This window comes from Rhinolophus sinicus, linkage group LG05 (assembly GCF_036562045.2).
Source record: "Rhinolophus sinicus isolate RSC01 linkage group LG05, ASM3656204v1, whole genome shotgun sequence".
Classification (NCBI taxonomy): Eukaryota; Metazoa; Chordata; class Mammalia; order Chiroptera; family Rhinolophidae; genus Rhinolophus; species Rhinolophus sinicus.
Genome location: NC_133755.1, coordinates 87,263,832 through 87,284,297, shown reverse-complemented (window position 1 = coordinate 87,284,297; position 20,466 = coordinate 87,263,832). Strand labels below are relative to the sequence as shown.

The following is a 20,466-nucleotide window of genomic DNA, read 5'->3' as shown; positions in this document are numbered from 1 at the left end:
CAACAGTTGATGGGCATTTGGATTGTTTCTAGTTTTTGGCTATTATGAATAATGAATATTCATGTACAAATCTTTGTGTGAACATCCACCCTTAGCTTTTTATTTTGAAGAATTTCAACACCACAGAGAGGTTAAGATAAGTTGTATAACGAATTATGTCCATATACTCTTCACCTAGATCACATTTGCTATCCATGCTTTACCTCTTCCCATAAATATACCTTTTTAGAACCATTTGTAGATATGACAGTATTACCTTTTAAGTATTTCAGCATGTATCTCCTAAGAACAAAGGAGATACATGCTGAAATACTTAAAAAGTAAAACTGTCATATCTACATTCTCATACATAACTACAATATCATTATCAGACTTTAAAAAATTAACAATAGGGGTGGCCGGATTCCAAAAATGATTTATAGATTGCGTTTGGTTATTTCATAGTCTCTTAATCTAGAAGATAAAAAGTTCTAGAAGAATTCTGGTTCTTTTTGCTTATCCCACATTTTAGATTTGTCTTACTGCTTTCTCATGATTTAAGTTAAACATTTTTGGCAAGGATACTTAATAGGTGAGGTTGTGTACTTCTTTATCCACCCGTGATTAAGTGAAAAAGTGAGTTAAAGTATGTAATCATAAAAATACCATGAATACTTTAAAAACATAAGTGTACATTGCATCGGATGAGCATAATGTCAGGTTGTCTCCTCAATGTGTAGCTAAATTTGGGTACTTGGTTAAGGTATTGGCTGCTAGATTGTAAAGGTATGACTTTTTATATTTAGTAAGTAATTTGTAGGATGACAGTTTGAGACTATTATGAGATCTTGTTCTTCAGTAACCTTTTGCCCAAAGGTTTCAGCGTCCATTGCTTGAAGTGATGGGGTGAGGTACATACAATACTTTTTAAAAATAACCTCATTGTGTAGTTGAAAAGGCATTTTGCAATTGTCTTCCTTAGGTTGCTATGTTGGATGAGCATATCCCAGATGTCGCCTTGACTTGTTAAACCATAGTTTGTACTTAAAATTTCAGAGAGGAATTTATTGTGGTTGTATGTAAAGTGTGGAGATGGATTTTATGTTTTAGAAGTTGCTTTTGATATTTGATTGCAGTTTTTAACACTTAACTAAACAATGTAGTAGAGAAATTAAGGGGGTCCAGTAAGAGTAAAGACAGTCTTTATAGTAAATAAACGTATATGTCAACTATTTCACCCAAAAAACTATTTCACCCAGATTTAATTGTTTCTGAATGTTAAGAATTTCGTTTATAGTTCACTTCTTTTTCTCCGCATTTTTAGAAAAGATTTTTGGTACAGTTGCTTGTTTTGTCCTCTGTGCATTCCTGAAATTGCTCTTATTGTGATGCTGATTAATCATGGGTGGATTCTCAGAATGTTCCATTTAAGTCTGTAAGTACTTTTCCTGGGAAAAGAGAATATGGTATGTCAGTAATATCAGTAGTTAATATGAAGCCGTTTACTCTATTACCGTGGCTGTGATTCGCTTGCCCCACAACATGGGAAATATATACCAAAAGTCTCTTATTCTAATGAGACTGACTGATAAGTAAATGAAAAAAATGTGTTAACGCATGGCATCCTAAAAAAATACCTTAGATGCTTTAGTTTAGTTTAAAATGCATGTATATAATTTCTGGCTTTTGCGATAGGCTTAAGACCTTTTCGTTGCATATCAGTCAACTGATTTGAGAACCATACACTTTTTCTTACATAACCCACACAAATAGTACATCATCTGCAGTAGCTTAGCATAGTGGGACTATGGCCTCTGGGACGGACTGTTTGGGCTGGAGCCCTCACTCTGCCTCTTACTAGAATGTGAACCTAGGCAAGTTATTTGAAACTCTGTGCCTCAGTTTTCCCATGTATAAAAATGTAGATAATAATAGTAGTGCATTAACAATTGTAAAACACATGCTAGCTGGTAACTAGCACACCAGTGCCTAAATAAATGTTTGCTAATTAACGTCCAGTTGTGGTCTCATTAAGTGGAGTGAGAATCTATTGATACATGAAACATCTGAAGGTGCTCTTTAGATTTTTATGTTTTGTTCCTCAATCTAAGTTCTCTTGTCTAATCTGACAGTATCTTTTTTTTTTAATAGCAGCATATCTTTTAATCTATGCAAAGTATTCAGCATAGATTTCATAGAAATAATGCTTTCTTTTTGCACTTACTGGTTTACGGAACAAAAAAACTGTGATCACAGGAAGTAAAATAGGCATACTTATTGGTCATAGGCAGATTGGGAAACAAAAAACTGGTTCTTCACAATCATTCAGCTCAACTGCTGGGAGTGCAGATAAGCCTGTGTATTGGAAAGCAGGTCTGCTGGCTGGGAGAGCATTTGGAAGCTGTGGGCATGTTCTGCTTTTTGGAGGGTGTGTATGTTCTTTGAAGAAACTGCAGCTGCAGATTCACCATCTTAAGGCACCTACTTGTAGGTTATTTGTTATGGGTCTGTTTTCTGCCAGGTTCCAGCCTTTCATCTTGTTTTTCTTGTGATGGTTTAGGTGGCATATCTTTGTGAGAGGTGTCAAGTTCTGTGACAGAAGGTAGACTAACCGGTGATTAGCCAGCTCTTAGAACAACTAGCCATGGGAGGCCTGTCCTCAGCACTGCAGGGCAGGGTGGGTGGTCATGCACTCGGAGCTGAATTGGGTCAGACGGTCCCGAACCTTTCAGTATTTCCACCAGACTCTTCGATGGTGGCACACAGAATATGCTTAAGTTTTTCAGTGACATCAATTTGGGTGGGAAAGGTGGCTCAAAAGACAACTATTAAAATTGGATTAAAATTGACACTATCTGGTATTAGGTTGGTGCAAAAGTTTAAAACTTTAAAAATAATTTCAAAAAGTGTAATTGCTTTTGCACCAACCTAATCGTTTGGAAAAGTTGGTGAACATATACCTATGTGGCATGGAGTTCAGCAGGATCGAGGCAGAATCATTCTCTTAAGGAAAGGAAACAGCGGTGGAAGTTCAGTATGGGAGTAGGACTGGTTGTACCAGTGGTAGGACCAAGAATCCCAAGGTGATGAGAAAGCCAGTAAAAGAAGAGTCAGTGATGCCTGTACATTTAAAACCATTGATAACAAGTCATATAATTGGAATGGAGCTTAAAGAAATCACAGGGCCATCTCTTCACCATAGTTACTATTAGACCATCAGAGGGTAAGCATGCGATGAAGACCTCAGAAAAATTTTCCAGAGTGAGAAAACTGAAAAATTAGGAAACAGTCCTCATGAGAAGGTTTTAATAGATATTTAGCCTACGAATAATGAAGGAGAGTTTAGTAGTTGTCTTACTAGATTACATATGATTATATTATTGTGTGATCATAGATTCATAGACTGTCAGAGGTCACTGGTCTAAGTAACCCACTTTATCTTACTGTGTGAGACAACTCAAACCTGAGGTCACACGTTGACCGTGGCCCTTTCCTCCTAGGTCCCTGCTCTTCCCACTGCCCTGTAGAGCAGCCTGTGTTACACAGAAGACAAGATTATAAAGGCATTTACAACAGTGGGAAGGTTAGAAAGTAAGACATTAGAAATTCATGATTTTGTGGGTTGGGAGGCAATGAATACGATACATAGAGAAACAGTGGAATCTCTGGTGATTATAGAATAGATATACTTTAGATTAAGTTTTATTGACGGAGAGACAGAAAAGAAGTACTCTTGACTTTCCTTCTCCTTTGTCTTTTTCTGCTGGGCAGTTATAACTGCTAACATGGATTACATGGAGAATTTTCTTCTGTAGTCTTTAGTCAATCTTGTATTTCGTGGTGAAAGACTTAAATAATCAGGAATGGAAATCTTGAACTTTGAACTTATTTCCTTTTCAATGAGCATTGGACTGGAAATGAGAGCACTTTTCTTTTCTGCTGTCACCTGCAGCCATTTCTCAACTAGATTCAAGGTACGTGTAATCTCAAGCCTTTTACTTACCCCCGGGAGAATATCCTAGTAGGCAGAAAAATATATATAATATGTTTAGAATTTAAACAAAAGAAAGGTGCCATTGAAGTAAATGACATTTTTAATGTCAGTGACAACCTGCACATTTAAAATTTTCTTTTGTTTATATATTGCTAGATTTTGTTTTCTCCTCCTCCTTATTTAGTAAATGTTCTGTTGGTGCTTGCATCTCACCTGAATGATATGAACTGAAATGTTGCATCTTGTAGATAGATGTCTTTTTACTTGGATGTTTTCCAGCTGCTAGAATTGACTAGTGCTTTTCTGTTTCAGCCATACAGCTACCCTTGCTTGCCTGTTTAACGCTATAGTTTGAACTCTTGAAACTCTATCATCTTCCAGATTTATGTCTCATTTTCTGACAAAGGAAGATATAATAATAATGCTTTAGGTTTGCTTTTCATTAAAATTATCCTGGTTCGATCTAATTTTTCATAAATAAGGGGAAATGAATGCCTCTGCTTGCAAACCGAAATTATCTTAATAAAAATAGATAAAATGCACACTTCAGCAGGATGATGCAGAAGTATTTGCACTTGGGTAGGACAGATGCGTATGTACTTCTTCAATAGTTTTATGTAATGCTGGTTGCAAAGATGACAGAATATGCAAAGCTCAGTATTTTGCCTCAGAGATGTTCTTTAGTTATTAACCCGTTACAGAAGTTTCATAGCCATTTAATTCTGCTGACTGCTATTCAGGAAAAACACGCTGACCTCCATAAACGTCGTGTCCCCTGCCCCCCACCCATTTGTGGCAGCAGCATGGCTAGCCAGGGGAGAAAGAAGGGCAGGGAGTACTTTGTTGTTACCGCTGTCGAATTTCTTGTTCTAAGTTTAATTCTCAAATTTTTATTCCCTAACGAGTGGTTGAGAAATTTTTTTGTGTATTGTTTTTATAGCAACATGAAGAATTCCTTTTGTAACGGACCAGTGGTAGTACCTTAGGTAGAGCAGAATTAAAAAAATGTATGTTCTGTACCAATAATACTTTATTGAGCTATGATCTACATATAGTAAAATGCATACTCTTAAGTGTATAACATAATGAATTTTAACAAATACATACACCTATGTAATCATCACCCAGATAAAGATATAGAACACTCCAGAAAGTGCCCTCCACTGTTGGAGAATTCCAAAAAACTATTTTTATAAAATGGATGGGACTAGTTTAAGTGAGAAATTTAATAATCAACTGTATACAATTTCTTCAGGTAACTGGACAGAAGTGAAGTCAGTCTTTTCTCCTGCTATTTTCTTTACTACAGAGGTGAATTTTGCTGAGCATTTGTTTTATTCTAATGTAGTGTTTGAATTTCCTAAAATATCATACATATTTGCAAATGAAGAAACCCAGATATAAGACAATCCTCCATTTTCTCAATAAGAAAAAAAGTATTTTGATGAACTTGAATATAGAAACTTTCAGGGGTGTAGGTGAAATAGTTAAATATCTAATTTAAATATTAATTGTACATACCTGTTTTAAAAATCTGTTCTTTAACTTTATTTTGAGCTTATTTTAGATTTACACGGAGTTTAAAAAAATAATAGAGCAATCTCATATATTCTTCAGTCACTTACTCCAGTGGTAACTGCATGTGCATATTTTAATTTGCCTACCTCCCAACCCCCCTATCGACAACCATCAACTTATTCACTTGTTTATTCATTTTGTTTGTTTAGATTCCACATATTAGTAAATCGTGTGGGATTTGTCTTTATCTGACTGATTTCACTTAGCATGATACCCTCTAGGTCTGTCAATGTGGTCGCAAATGCCAATCAATGTTTTATCTTTTGAGTAGTATTCCATTGTACATATATACCACATCTTACCCATTCATCCATCTATGGACACTTAGGTTGTTTCCATATCTTGGCTTTTGTAAGTAATGCTGCAACGAATATAGGGGTGCATGTATCTGTGGATACATACCCCAAAGTGGAATTGCTGAGATGTATGGTAGTTCTAGATTTAATTTTTTGAGGAATCTCCATGCTGTTTTCCATAGTGGCTGTACCAATTTACATTTACACAAACAGTGTATGAGGGTTCCCTTTTCTCCACATCCTCGCCAGCGCTTGTTATTTGTTGATTTTTTGATGATAGCCATGATGGTAAGTGTGAGGCAGTAATATCTCATTGTGGTTTTGATTTGCATTTCCCTGATGATTAGTGATGTTGAGCATCTTTTCATATGTCTATTGGCCATTTGTATGTCCTCTTTGAGGGGAGAAATGTCTCTTCAGGTCCTGTGCCCATTTTTAAATTGGATTTTTTTTTTTTTTTTTGGTGTTAAGTGTATGTATTTTGGATACTTATTATCCCCTTATTGGATGTATCACTTGCGAATATCTTCTCTGTTTCAGTAGGTTGTCCTTTCATTTTGTTGATGGTGTCCTTTGCTATGCAAACCCTTTTTAGTTTCATGTAATTTGTTTGGAGATTTTTTGTTGCCCTTGTCCGAGGAGGCATAGCCAAGAAGATTTTGCTAAGAGCCATGTCAAAGAATTTACATGTCAAAAGAGTTTACTGCCCATGTTTTCTTCTAGGACTTTTATGGTTTCAAGTCTTACATTTAAGTCTTTAATCCACTGGGCGGTTTTTTTTGTTGTTGTTGTTGTTTTTGGTATATGCTGTAAGAAAGCGGTCAAATTTCATTTTTTTTTTTCATGTAGCTGTCCAGTTTTCCCAACACCCCTTACGGAAGAGACTGTCTTTACCCCACAGTGTATATATATCCTTGCCTGCTGGGTTATAGGTTAATTAACCATATAAGCTAGGATTTATTTCTGGGCTCTGTGTTCTATTCCATTGATCTATATATTTGGTTTTTGCCTATACCACACTGTTTTGTTTATTGTAACTTTGTAGTACAGTTTGAAATCTGGGTATAAATTTTAATGAAATAGATTTATTCAAACTCCCCGATTTTCACAGATATCAGTGTCTTTAATGTTTGCTAAAACCATGTTTAAAGTTATTGACCACAGTTTTTCAGTTATTCACTTCCTTACAAGTTGTTTGAGATAGATCACTTTACAAATCTGTAAATGTTATTTATCCTCACTAGAAATTTTATTCGAAGCCACGAGAATCCGTTTATGTAATATTAGGAGAGTTGCCATCATTTTAATGCTATTTGTGATCTTCCTAAAATTCCAAGGCTTTTATTGCATTGATTTCTACATGATTTTCAAAGGCCCTTTTTCAGTGGCAGTTGCCTCTTGTAATTGTGAGATCACACTCCAGAAATAAGTCTGAAATCTGCATTTAAAACTATATTTTAGTCCCTTTTAAAATTTGTTTGGTGTCAAAACCTTGACAAAGCCTCCAACGCTTGTGTTATCTGATGTCTTCCCGGCTTCAGTGTTTTTGCCCAGTGAGGAGAACTTGACTGTCTCTCCCCTTTCACAGACTCTGATTGGACAGATGCCCCTGGGAGTTGGATCCCACTGACTGCAGTCTTCCCTTTGAAATTCCATTTGCCATTCTCCTGGGCATGACGACACACCTGGATTTTTTACTTCCCGGTTTTTGGGCAGGCTTGCCCCCTCCCCATCCTTCCCCTCCTCTCCCTTTCTTCCTCCTTCCCTCTGTCCCTCCCCTGTTGGTATTTAGTATAAAATTGTTGTGCTTACCTCAAAGTAAGGATTTAATTGTAAATCAATTCCTTCTTTTTGAAGGATAATTTTGGTGCATATATGGTAAGACAGCTGCAGCCATTGTATACATTGTGTCTCAGAGTTAGTGTCATTGAGTTTCTCTTATGTGGAAAAATTATTTGGCATTTTTATTTAGTTCACTGTGTTTTCTTTTCTCCTGCTTTAATTTATATTTTCCTTTTTATAGTTTATTGATGGCCATGCCTCATCTTGTTTTAATTGTTAGATAGTGCTGGACTAAGCGTTTAGTAATGTGTACAGGGCCACAGGTAATTGACTTGTTTTACATCTATATATCTTTAGTTCATGGATGTAAAACACAGAAAAACGAGAGAGGCTTATGCTACTATGTCCGTGTTGTCTTTGAATTTGAGTATAAAATGTGAAAACACTGCTCATTATAAATCCCCAATTGTAATTTAATATGTTACACTGAAATTAGTTTTTAAAGTAGCACGTCCTGTATTGCTACATTGTAGAAACTAATCACTTTACCTTTTCCTTGTAATATTTCCTTAAAAAGAAAACTTTGCAGACATCATCTGAATGATTTAGAGTGATGTGTAACAGCTTGGACAGGCTGGTGGATGCACTGTTGAAAACCTCCTTTGTCATTGCCAGCTAGAATGTCTTCTGTTTGAACTGGCCTTTTTCTTGTTTGCCTGGGGTGAGCAAAGAGTGATGATTTAGTAGAGCTGTTTGTTGCTTCCTAGCAGTTGTAGGAAGCTAGACTTTCTGGCTCTCCGTGTATGAGGCGGCACGCGGAGTGTTAGGAGTCCTTAACCATCTAGTTTTACCTCTAAGGCAACTGGAGTGATTTTTAGAGAGGAGGAGGTTTTGCCTTCTCTTTCTTCACTGGCCTCTCCTCCTCCCTCCCGACCAATGTTTCCTCTCTTCCCTGTTTGTCTCCTCCCCTCCTTCCTCTGGATTATTAAAGGAGATTGAATTAGGAAATGTGGCTAGTTGGTTTTCACTGATTGGTTCTCTTCATTAAGAAGGCAGTCCCTTTGTAATCTAGACTTTTTTTAGCTTTATGATCCATTCCTAACCTAGAGAAATTTGGGACCCCAAGACTGGAGGGGCTTGGCTTAGGCATGCACAGTACTGACTGTTGCTTGTCCTTTTGATGCTTCTTTGTTTTTCTTGTGCCTCAGTTTCTTCCTCTGTTGGACAAAAAGAATTGTTGAGGAACACTGATAGTGACAGAATTTTTTATTGGCGCTTTTATATTAAAGTATTGTTGGGAAGACGTGGCCTGGGTGTGTTTTCCTGGTGAGAGATCGTAGTATTGTATAGATGACAGGAAAGTATTATAAATGAAACGTCTCTAGAATTCTTAGAAATTAGGAATGCTGTTTTAATTCCCCAAGGTGAATTAGCTGGATGGTTAATTCTTTATTTAAAAATTAATATCCTTCAAAACTGGAAAATTTGTTATTTTGGAAGAAAATATATGATTAAAGCAATCATTTCTCCCATCAAGCAAAGATTTAAAAGTGATAATACTCAATGTTGGTGAACGTGTGTTGAAACAAGTGCTTTCATATGGTTTTAATGAGAGAGTAAGTTAGTAGAACTTATCTGGGAAGTAATTTGGCAGTATTTGTCAAAATCAAACTTTTTAATCTAGTAATTCTCTCTTCTCAGAATCAGTTTTAAAGAAAGTTATTTAAATATGACCAAAGATTTATGTCTGGAAAATGCTCATCATAGCAATATTTATAGTAGAAAAAAATCTGGGAAAAAGATTGAACATCCAATAGTAAGAGACTGACTAAATTATAGTATTAGTATATAATGGACTATTATAGAGCAACAGAAATGTTTTTGAAGAATATTTAATGACATGAGAAATACTAAATGTAAATATGTATAAACTAAAAAAAGAAATTTACGTATTTTTATTATACATTTCTTTCTGATACATGTCATATATATGAAAAAAATGTAAGGTGTCTGTCATAAAGCATAATAAAATGCTCATCTGTGAACATAGAACAAAATTTTACCAACACTGTTAAATATAAATTCTTAATTTATGCATGAAACAGAATTATTTCAGAATATTGACAATTCTTATTTTGGGGATAGGATTATCAGTGATCATTGGTTTTTGCTTAAATGCTTCTGTTCTTTTTCTAAATTCTGTGTAAGGGGCATGCATTTTCAAAACCAGAAGATATCATTAAACATTATTTATTAAAAGAAGAAAAAAACTTAAGCTGGTTTTTTTCCAACTCCATCTCATTGGAAAGAAACTTCTTAAAATGCCTGCCACCTGTCTGATTGACAAATCATGGCCAGGTACACAGGGTGGCATTACCTGCTAGTGCTAAGTAATACAGTGTGACAGAGCTCGAGAGATGACAGGCTGACAGCTACAGAAGTTCTGGATGTCCTGTCTTCTAGATGGTGGTTGAATGACCTTTAAATCTACTTAGATTTTTCATGGTTTAGCCTTCAAGAGAGGATTCATTTATTAATTTAACAAATGAATAACTGGGTGCCTAGTAAATATCAAACAAGGTGACTGAGAGGGTCTTTGCTCTTATGACACTTACCTTCTGGTGGCGAAAGATATTCCACAAATACACAGGTGGGGGGTGAGCTATGAAAGATTGATGTGTGGGAAAGAAAACAGGAAGAGGGTGGTCAGGTGAAGCCTTCTGGGGAGGTTTGAATCAGGACCTAGTGACAGGAAAGCACCAGTCTTACAGAGATTTTAGGGCAGAGGGAACAGCATTGGCAATAGCTTCTACGGCACATTCTAGAACAGAAGTAAAAAGGCCATTGTGGTTGGAATATGGTAATTGAGAAAAGCAAAATGGAAATTATTGGATGGGGTTAAGCAAGAAAATAGCATGATCTGCCTTGTTTTTAAAGGTTACTCTGGTTGCTATGAGTAAAACCATTGTAAAGGGTCAGGAGTGGGAATGGGGAGACCAGTAAAAAGTCATTTACAGCAGCCCAGGTGAGAGTTAATGGTGGCCAGAGTAGAAGCATTGACAAAGGAGAGAAGTAGATCGATTTGAGGTCTGTTTGGAAATAGAGCTAATGGCTCTTGCTGAGTGTTGTATATGAGAGACTTCTGGAAAGATGGGAGTCAAAGTTGATTCCTGGGATTTTGACTTGAGCGAGTGGGAAGAAGGTGTCGCCATTTACAAAGGTGAACAAAAATGGGTCAGACACATTTGAGGGGAATATCGAAAGTTCTGCTTTGAAATTGAGGCTGAGTTTCATGTTGAGATGCTGAATAGACAGTTAGATATATGAGTTTGGAGCAAGGTGAAGAGGTTTGGGGTGAGGGTGAATATTTGTGAGTCTTTAGTCTATAGATAATAGTATTTAAAGCTGCAGGACTGCATGAGGTAACAAAGCGAGAAGTGGAGTAAATGAGGACGGAGTCCTGGGGCCTCCAGATAGAGGTCTCCATCGTGGAGGAGTTGGCAAATGTGGCTACAAGGGAGTCGTTAGGTGGGAGGAAAACTGGAGGGTAACGGCACATTGGATCTAGGATCTGAGTGACAAGAAAGCAGGAGTAGAGAGAGTTTCAAGAAGGATGGATCTGGTCAAATGCTGCTGAGAGAGGGAGTAAGTTGAGATCAGAGCCATAACTCTGCATTAGTTTTCTGAGGCTGCTGTAAAAAATTACCACAAATTTGATGGCTTAAAACAATAGAAATGTATTCTCTTGAAGTTCTGGAAGCTAGAAGTCCAAAATCTGGCAGGGCTGACTTCCCTCCGGAGGGTCCTAGGGGAGCATGCATTCCTTGCCCCTTCTAGCTTCCGGTAGCTGCCTCAGCATTCCTAGGTTTGGGGCCATTTTACTCCAGTCTTCACACTCCCTTTTCTGTGTGTCTCTCTCACTCCCTTTTCCCTCTCAAAGAAAAAAAAAAACACTTGTAATGTCACTTAGTGCCCAGCTGGATAATACAGGGTGAACTCCAAACCCTTAATTAATCTGCAAAGACCTTTTTTCCAAGTAAGGTAAATTCCAGGGATTAGGCTTTGATATCTTTGGGTGCTCATTATTCAGCCTACTAAACCTTGGTTTTAGAAACATGGTAGCCATTTAAGATCTCAAGAAGAACAGTTTCTTTGGAGCAGTGGGAACACAAGAGAATCATGCTTAGCTTTCATGTTTGCTGCCCGGTAGAGAACTGCTGTCTGTCCAGGGACTGTGCGTGTTGGTCACACGGCTTTCCTTGGGCAGTTAGTGCTGTATGCCATGGCTAGCTTTACGTTTTACATGTTGAACATGAGAAAGGGACAGAGGTCTCAAAACCTCTGCTGGTTTTTTCAAGTTCACTGTCGTTGACCTATGTGATCCACATTGGCATTACCAGGGGCCATTATTTTATAGCCGAAATCTGGTTTATTCAGATTTCAGACATCTCTGTTTTGATTAATTATAAAGCTGTATTGTTTCATTTATAACTCGTATGATAACCATGTTGCTGAAAAATTCCTAAGCAGAGAGTGGAATGGATGTCACTCAGGTAATATATAGGTATAGCGGGTATTTTAAATACATAAAACTATCTGAAGAGAGATAAGGGGATGCAGAGAAAAATGCTATTTTTTTCCTTAACCAGTTTTGTGAAATACAGATTGTCAACGAGAAAACATCCAGTCTGAGAGAAAGCTTATGAGTTTATTTGAGCCTAACTGACGACAGTTGCCGGGAAGCAATATCTCAACGGATTGAGAAAATGCTCCACAAAATGCCAGTTTGCAGTTTATTTTATACATAGAATCAAAGGAGGAAGGTTACATGAAATCCATTCGTGGTAGATTAAGGGGGTGGGAGAAAGCAAAGCGGGGAAATCTCTGGGACTGGATAAAAATAAATTAGAGACACAGGTACTTCTTTTACATAGGTGGGTGCAGGACAGTTAATGGTTCACACAGAGATGTTAATCATGGGACAAAAATAATGAGGGATTCTGTAGTTTCCTGCTCTGGTGTGGAATAAGGGATTACTGATATTCCAAGGATGTTATTTTAGGTGGAAAAAGACAATAGACAGGCTCACTAAGGTAAAGATTGCTCTTACCAAAGAAGCTTCAGGCTAAAGATGTGGCTTCCCGCCATGGCCCACCTTAGTTAGGAATTTTTATGTTCATGCCATCCTGTGTGGCTATTTTCAGTCTCCTGAGCTTGTCAGATTAAACCTGTGGCCCCTTTTCCATCCACAAGATGTTAAAACTAGCACACTTGGTGCTGAGCTGCCCTCACTGGTTCTCTGCAGGCGGTCCATGATTCTTGCCGGGCAGCAGGGAGCAGCAGAGGTGATAATCAAGTTACCTGTGGCTCTAATGGCCCTGCTGGACGAGAGAGAGCAACCACATCTGCAAGAGGCCTGCTTTCCTGGGGGTGGGCGTGGGGTGGGGGTGGTTCTAGTCTCAGAGGAATTCCTTTATCCCCAGATCGTCTGTGAGTTGGAACTGAAATGACTGGCAGCCTTGGATTGCTCCCCACTCTGTGTATATGTGCTTGGAGGGGAGCACAGGGGTTGGGCTTCCTCCGGATGAAAGGCTTTCCTTTCTCAGGGAGCTGACTTGATTACCACAGATGAAGTCTTTAGTTGTGGGACCGTTCTCCCAAACTACCATAGTGTCTGTGCCGGAGGCTGACGCCCTGCTTTGACATAGTGAAAAGAACACAGGCATGGGGGCGGCTGCTTAGCTCAGTTGGTTAGAGCGCCGTGCTCTTAACAACAAGGTTGCCGGTTCGATCCCCGCATGGGCCACTGTGAGCTGCACCCTCCACAACTAGGTTGAAACAACTACTTGACTCGGAGCTGATGGGTCCTGGAAAAACACACTAAATAAATAAAAGTTAAAAAAACATCACACAGGCTTTATAGGTAGGCAGACCAGGTTCATCCATTTTCTTGTTCTGTAGCTTTTGGCAAGTTATATTCCCTGTTGAAGCCTCTGTTTTCTCATTTCGTAACACAGGTTGAAAGCATCTGGTATTATGCTTACCACATAATAAACCTGTATAAAATGTTAGATTCCACTATTAATATATCTCTTCATTCATTCATTTTTATGCATTTATTGAAACTCAAATTTACTTACTGTCGTCGGTATCTTCATTTTAAACAGAATCCCAAAGAAAGATTCACCTGTTAACATAGCATCTTTTTTGGGAAAGAGAAATAATGACCATCCCCTCACTCCCAAATTTTGTGACCCTATGACAGTTACTAACCGTTAGATCTTGGGTTCTACTACTAGCACCCCCCGTCTGTCCCCACCCCCGCCCCTGTTCAAGCCATTGTTTCTCAGTCTAGTTGTGGGGGACACAGCTCCCCAGCCCAGGCTGGTATTATGAGCCTTGCCCCGGCCCCCCCTCCCCCCCAAGCTGAGGCAGTCGGGCGCCGGTCAGCCCCTCACAGAAAGTTGGCTAGTTTTTTTGTTACCGTAGAGTGGGCCTTTCTCGGTGCGATGTGCAGGTTCTTGGCGTCTCGAGCAAAGAATTGAACAAGATACCGAGGTAGAGTAGTGAAAAAGCAGTTCATTAGAAGAAAAAGTACACTTCAAAGAGATAGAAGCGGGTGCAAGCTGAAAGCAGTGTCTCAAGGGCCATTATTAGAAGAGAAAGTACACTCCGAAGGGATTGGAGGGGGCCTGAGCAGAAGACTGGGCTCAAAAGGCTCAAAGGCGCTGACTGGTGGGGACTTGGAGTTTTTATCCCTTGTTTTCTCTAGAATGGGCTGTTCCTTGCTGGGCATGGGACCACTCGATTGACACCTGTGATTGACAAGAAGCTGTTACCTCATCTTTTCAGACTGTGCATGTTCCTTCCCAGAATTCAGTCTGTTATAATGATATTAATGAGCTTCCGGGCATATGCATGATATTATAATGATGGTATAATGAGGCCCATGTGAAATGAAGGTCATTGTAGCCTTTACCTTGCAGGTGTGAGTGACTGGTTTAATCTAGTTGGGTATTTTGTACCCATTTGTTTCCTCATAGGCGTACATAATTATAGTGAAAAGGGGAAGTTTTGGGCAGAGAGGGGAGGTCTTTTGGGCGGTTGCATTCTGAGGATTGTGCTGGATGTGTAGGAATGCAGAAACCCAGTGTCTGTCTCTAACTGCCTGCCTTGTTTTCCCACTGAGAGGCATGAGCCCCATAAAATCTCTATGGGAAGTTGAGGGACAGGAGGTCTTTTCTTCTGTATCTGCCTCCTGCTGAGCAGGGGCGTAGAGCTGTCCCTACCTATTGGGGATTCACGGAACTCTCGCCCTATCTGATCTCAGAGGAGAGGAAGGGGTCTCAAGATCCGCCTGGAAGACCGTTGGCTTCTTTGGTTGTGACTGGCAATCTTGCTGGGGTAGCCTCTGTATCCCCAAGGCCCCTGAATGAGGAAGAAAATAGATTTTAATTAATAAATTTCTTAAAGAGCAGAGCTCGAAGCTATTCATGCGAGGTGGCTATGTGATGGAAAATCCATCAGCTCTATAGGGCCTGTGGCCACCTAACTGGTTATTCAGGTGACGTTACTTGTCCAGGCGCTGGGCCCAGAATGGGGTGGGAAGAACATCAGACTTCAATGATTACAGTCAAGTATAAATCACAAGTCTTAGGGTAATTATCTAAAGCAGGGGGTAGGAGCTGAAAAAACTGGGAAAAAGGAAACTTTAAGGAGAAGGAAACTTAAAATTTCTGTAGGAAAGAAAACTTAAAAGTTTTTCAGTGGGGTGTTGGGGGGCTATTCGTTGGCCCGTGTCAGTTCCATGTGTAGGAGCAGCTCTGGGCAAAGACGGAGGTATAGGGAGGGGAGTTGCTGAGGATTGAGGCTGTAAATCGGCCGGCTTATCCAACACGAGTATTCTGGGAGGAAGTAGGAATGCGTTCTCGTGGGAGAGAATCACGAAAGGAAACGGCAATGAGAAGAACCTAACAAGCAAGTTATTATTCGTTCCCGCCATGTTGTGTGTGGGCTGCTGGGTGGTGCTGGGTACCCTGCTGTGTTGTGAACAGAGGATGGCAGAATGGCCTTTGGACTTAGCGCATTACCCAGGTCACACATTAGGCTGGTGCAAAAGTCACTGCGGGTTTGGCAGTTATTTTTAACCTTTTAAACCGCAGTGACTTTTGCACCAACCTAATATTTCTTCTGCAGTTCTCCAACTGTGTTATGTGGGGCAGGCGGCTCACCTGTCAGATAGGGATGAGATGTGTGCACATCCTTGATTTCCTAGGACCTCTCAATTCAAGACCTCTGGGAGGAGGTGGTTCAGGAACTTTTCCTCACTAGATTATTAATTGTTTGTACCAATTGTGTGTTTCCTGGTTGTAGAAATGTTAATGTGATGTTTTTAAAAGTGCATTTTAGAAGCAAAGCAATATGGTAATAGCCATCTCAGGGATGTTGGGAAGATTATTAAGATAATGTATGTTAAGTGCCCATCCAAGTTATTATTCAGTGAATTGTAGCTATTATTAACAGATGAAAGGACATGAAAAATAATTTGATTGGGAACCTCTGAAGAAAGAATTTTAAATAACAAGGTCATAGTGTGACCAGGATCTGAAAATAGGACTAGAATGAAGGGAAAGAAGACGAGATAAAAGTTCAAGCAATGTTACGGAGATAAATGAGCATGTACAAGTATATGAAGAGAAAGTTTTACTTCTTTACAGAGTTTTCGTTGTTTGTAGCAATAACTTCGTGGTACATGTTCCCTGTGAACAGTGGGAATGTGGGAATCACGTGGGATAAATGGAAGAAGTGTCATCTTCTTAAGCTGCTAATCACAAAAAATAATGCATTGGATAACTCACAGATAACAAAATGTCATGTTTTATTTTTGTTTCGTTTGTTTTTGTTTTGTTGTGGGGGAGGGGTGGCTGGTTAGGGACTTATCGTTAGTTTATTAGTTCAGTTGCCTGTCCAGGAAATTCTTTGCCTGTGTTTCAAACATCTTTATGTTTTGATTAGAGTGATACTGAATTTTTAGCTCTTCTTTCTTTTTTTTCTTTTTTTTTGCCCCAGGTCCAGCAAGACTATGAACCTCTGTTCCAAATGCTTTGCTGGTAAGTGCAGAAAAAGGATTTTTAATTTACTTTTATTTTTCTTCTTTTGGTTGTTTTAAATACTGTCTAAATCATTTGGCCCTCCTTTGGGTTTATGCATGGGGTTTTGTTTCTTTGCTTGTGAGTGAAAGCAGTGTCTCCTCACCAAGACGCTTCCTATATTTGCCAGGACTGTTGAAACAGTCTCCTTCAGTGAAATGAAATCTGACGTGTACTTGCACCAGACAAACTTTCCTCAGTGTACAGTGCAATTGTAAAACTCGTATTGTAGTAGAGTAATACTGGTCATGTCTGATCTTGACTTGAATGATTAATGATGAATGTTGCTTTACCAATGAGAAAACAAGAGAAAGAATATTTTCATGTTGGAGTCAGGAAGAAAATCATGCTGAGTTAGCCTTTCCTAATCCAATCCCTCATAGAAATCACCTTGGGAAAGTCATTTAATCTCTTTGGCCTTGGAGTTATCATGTAACGTGAAGGGTGTGGGCTTGAAGTTAGTCAGGGGCCCTTTCCAGCCTTCTAATGCCGGTTGGTTGACTCCTTGAATTATATGACTCCTTCATGAAGTTGAAGCCTTCATGGTGGTTGGTTTTGTTTTTTAAGAACTTTATATTTGAATGATCTTATGTAAAGTAGTTTTTATTAATTGAGATATGTTTAACATTCCTTCTTTATTGCTTCATTTTTGTCAAAGATAAAGCCAGACACTAGTTAAAATTGTAAGGACAGATTTTACTCAGTAATGTACTGCTACGGTAGGGAAGTGAGTCCAATGTGAACTGAACTGAACTTCGTGCAGAGGAACTGGGCGTTTTAAAGGGAGGTTGAGGGAGAAGGCAAGGGTTGCCATCTTGGCTCAGTAGAGTCAGGGAAGTGAAAAATGACGAAGGGTTGGCCACTTTAAATGGTGATCAGGCCGCCGTGTCTCTTAGCTGACAACGCTGCAAGTTAGGATTCTATCCTTCTGCAGAGACTGAGGCCCTGTGCTTCCTGCCCATCACATTTGAAAGGAATGGCTTTCATATCCTTGAGAAAAATGCTCCTGAGTTGTAGGAGATACAGATACATCTCCAAGGGACAGAGGAAGGATTCACAGTTGTAAACTCTTTTTAGTAAAATGCTCTAAGATAGGTGCTCAGGGCCAACAGTCAGGTGTTGGCTATAACAAACCTAAATTCTTTCGGCAGTTTCGTGCTTTCCTAGGCAGGCACTTGAAGACGGGCTAGTGTCAACCTAGGGAACGAGCCTTGAGATGTTAGAAACTGTTAGTGATTGTTTAAATCTGAATGTTCAGGGAGAGGAGGAGATGAAATCGTTTGTATCAAGAGTCTAGTTTTTATAGGCCAAGGTTGAGGCCTCGTTGAGACGAGGGCTCAGAGGACCTGGCTAGAGTTTGGTCAAGTGGAGAATTGGTCAGTTTTCATCTTCTGTTCATTGTGCTGTTTGGGCAGGGAAATAATCATAGTGTAAGCTTTCTAGACCTTTACATTTCTGTGTAACCTAGGGGCTAGGTGGGCAGGGCTGGGATAGCTGGCAGTTTGTATCTGTTAAAAGTTTAGAATTTGTTGAATACTTTAGGTCTTTAAAAGGAAAAAATATCAGTAAGGTTGGTTTTTATCCATCTTTTAGCAGTTTCTCTGCCATGTTAAATGTATTCTGCTTTTCTTACTCTGCATATCTCCAATTACAGGTATGAAGAAATGCTTCTTCACTGATGAGAGTTTAACTTCATAGTAAAGAGGAAAGTAGCAGTGAGACAAAATGTACATGAGATTGTATGAGTGTCTCCATGTAGAGTTAGCTCCCCTTTGTAATTCAGTAAAGTGTGGCTTTGGGGGAAGGCCAAGTACCTTTGAGTAAGGTGGCTCATATCCTGAAAGAACTCTCAGGTCCCTAACTAAATACAGAGTTTAAAAAATTACCAATGAAGACAGTTCAGCCATGGTCTTTGCGTTTCTTTGAACTTGTTGTAGTTTTATTTTCTGTGGTTATTTATTGTCTTTCTGGTGATCTCTGTCCATTTACTCTATACACAGCTTTGCCATTTTTGCTTTTAAAAATATAAAGATGATATTTTCAGGTGTGTAAAGAAAAGACTGTTTCCTTCTTTCCTCTTTATCTTGCACCCCCACACTCCTGATTTCCCCAACGTCATTGGAACGGAATGAGCAGTAGCATCCTGCTTGCCGAAGCAAACTCTGATGTTCTTTTTGAAGTTCAAAAGAAAAAAGAGCATTGAACTTTAAAGATATATTTGTGGATTTTGTTCCTGTGTGAAGATAGAGGATAAAAACACGTTATTGCAGCTGAGGCATGAACTGTGTAGGAACGTGCAGGTTATTTTGGCTAAAGCCACTGTCATTTTAAATACTCTTTTAGAGATTTTTTCCAAGATTCCTTTTCAAGAATAAACCTATGTGGTGAAAAAGTGAGTGTGTTATATAACTTGTTTACATAAAATTGAATGAAATGAGTAAAAACATGTTTAAAGTCTTGTTTAGAGAGTAGATACTAGGTTAGGAGCTGTGGACGCTAAAGTTAACTCTGATAACAGTTTACCTCTGAGGAAATCTGCCAAATGGTGAGCACACCCCCAATAACTACCATCACTTAAACAGTTTTCCTTTTTTTTTTTTTTTTTTTTAAATAAAAGATTCCTGGCTGTATGAAGGGAAGGAAATGAGCATATGGAAATGAGAGTTACTAAAAAAAACATTTGAAATATTAATTGCCGATAAATTATATACCAAATAATAGTGTGTCTCGATACTGTCAGAAAGAGAAATGTTTGTGTCAGCCGTTTGTGTGTATGCGGAAGAGTGTCCAGCTTGGATGAATTTGCTATCCTAAAGGCTTGCAGCAAGGCTAAAATTTCTTCTCCGAAATGGGAGGGTGTTGTTTTTAGTTTTATTTTTTGACAACCCTCATCTTGAACCCTGGTTTGGCTTGGCTGAAATTTAAGACCATTTGGAGTCTTTCCCACAAATGTGTAATATGTTTCTTTCTTAGCCTTAAAGGGCATTTGACCTGAAGACCCTTATCATCCAGGTTTTGTAATGCCATGCTCACTAGGACTTTTAAAGGAAGTTTTCGGGGGAAGCACCAAGAAATGATGGACTAGTGTAATGATTTGAGGTACAGTAGATTTAAAATGCTCTTCTGGATTCTCTTTGAGGTTATTATTTCATCTTAAACAAAAGAAAACAGGCAGCATATACTTTTACCATGCCATATTGTTTTCCATTCCTGTGTTTGCTGTTTTTCTGCCTTCCCCAGCAAACCCCCTTTCATGTGTATTTTCCTTCCTCAAATCACAAGTCTGTACATTTGTTTGGAAATTTGGGTATCTCTCTCTTAAGAATAAGACTATTCTGTGAGCAAAAGCCAGAAACACCTGCAGTGTTTGGTAAGGATTCTCCTCATCTGAGTCGATGTATTAGTCTTCCCAGTCAAGAGTATTATTTTTATACTGTGTTTCCCCGAAAATAAGACCTAGCCAGACAATCAGCTCTAATGCGTCTTTTGGAGCAAAAATTAATATAAGATCTGGTATTATATTATGCCCAGTCTTATAGTAAAATAAGACCGGGTCTTATATTATTTTTTGCTCCCAAAGATGCATTAGAGCTGATTTTCTGGTTTGGTTTTATTTTTAGGGAAACACAGTATTATTGTTAAAGAAAGGATTTGCTTAACAGATATACAGTTTATTTGAAGTTATAGA

General features: G+C 38.7%; 1 protein-coding gene across 3 annotated transcripts in view; it reads left to right on the top strand.

The window, feature by feature from the left end:
- Positions 1-20,466, top strand: part of ZFAND3 (zinc finger AN1-type containing 3) — a 296,203-nt gene that overhangs the window by 80,939 nt on the left and 194,798 nt on the right. For all 3 annotated transcript variants that reach the window (XM_074332881.1, XM_074332882.1, XM_074332883.1), the window contains exon 2: positions 16,699-16,739. In XM_074332881.1, coding sequence (XP_074188982.1) covers positions 16,699-16,739 — 41 coding nt within the window. The remainder of the gene's footprint in view (positions 1-16,698; positions 16,740-20,466) is intronic.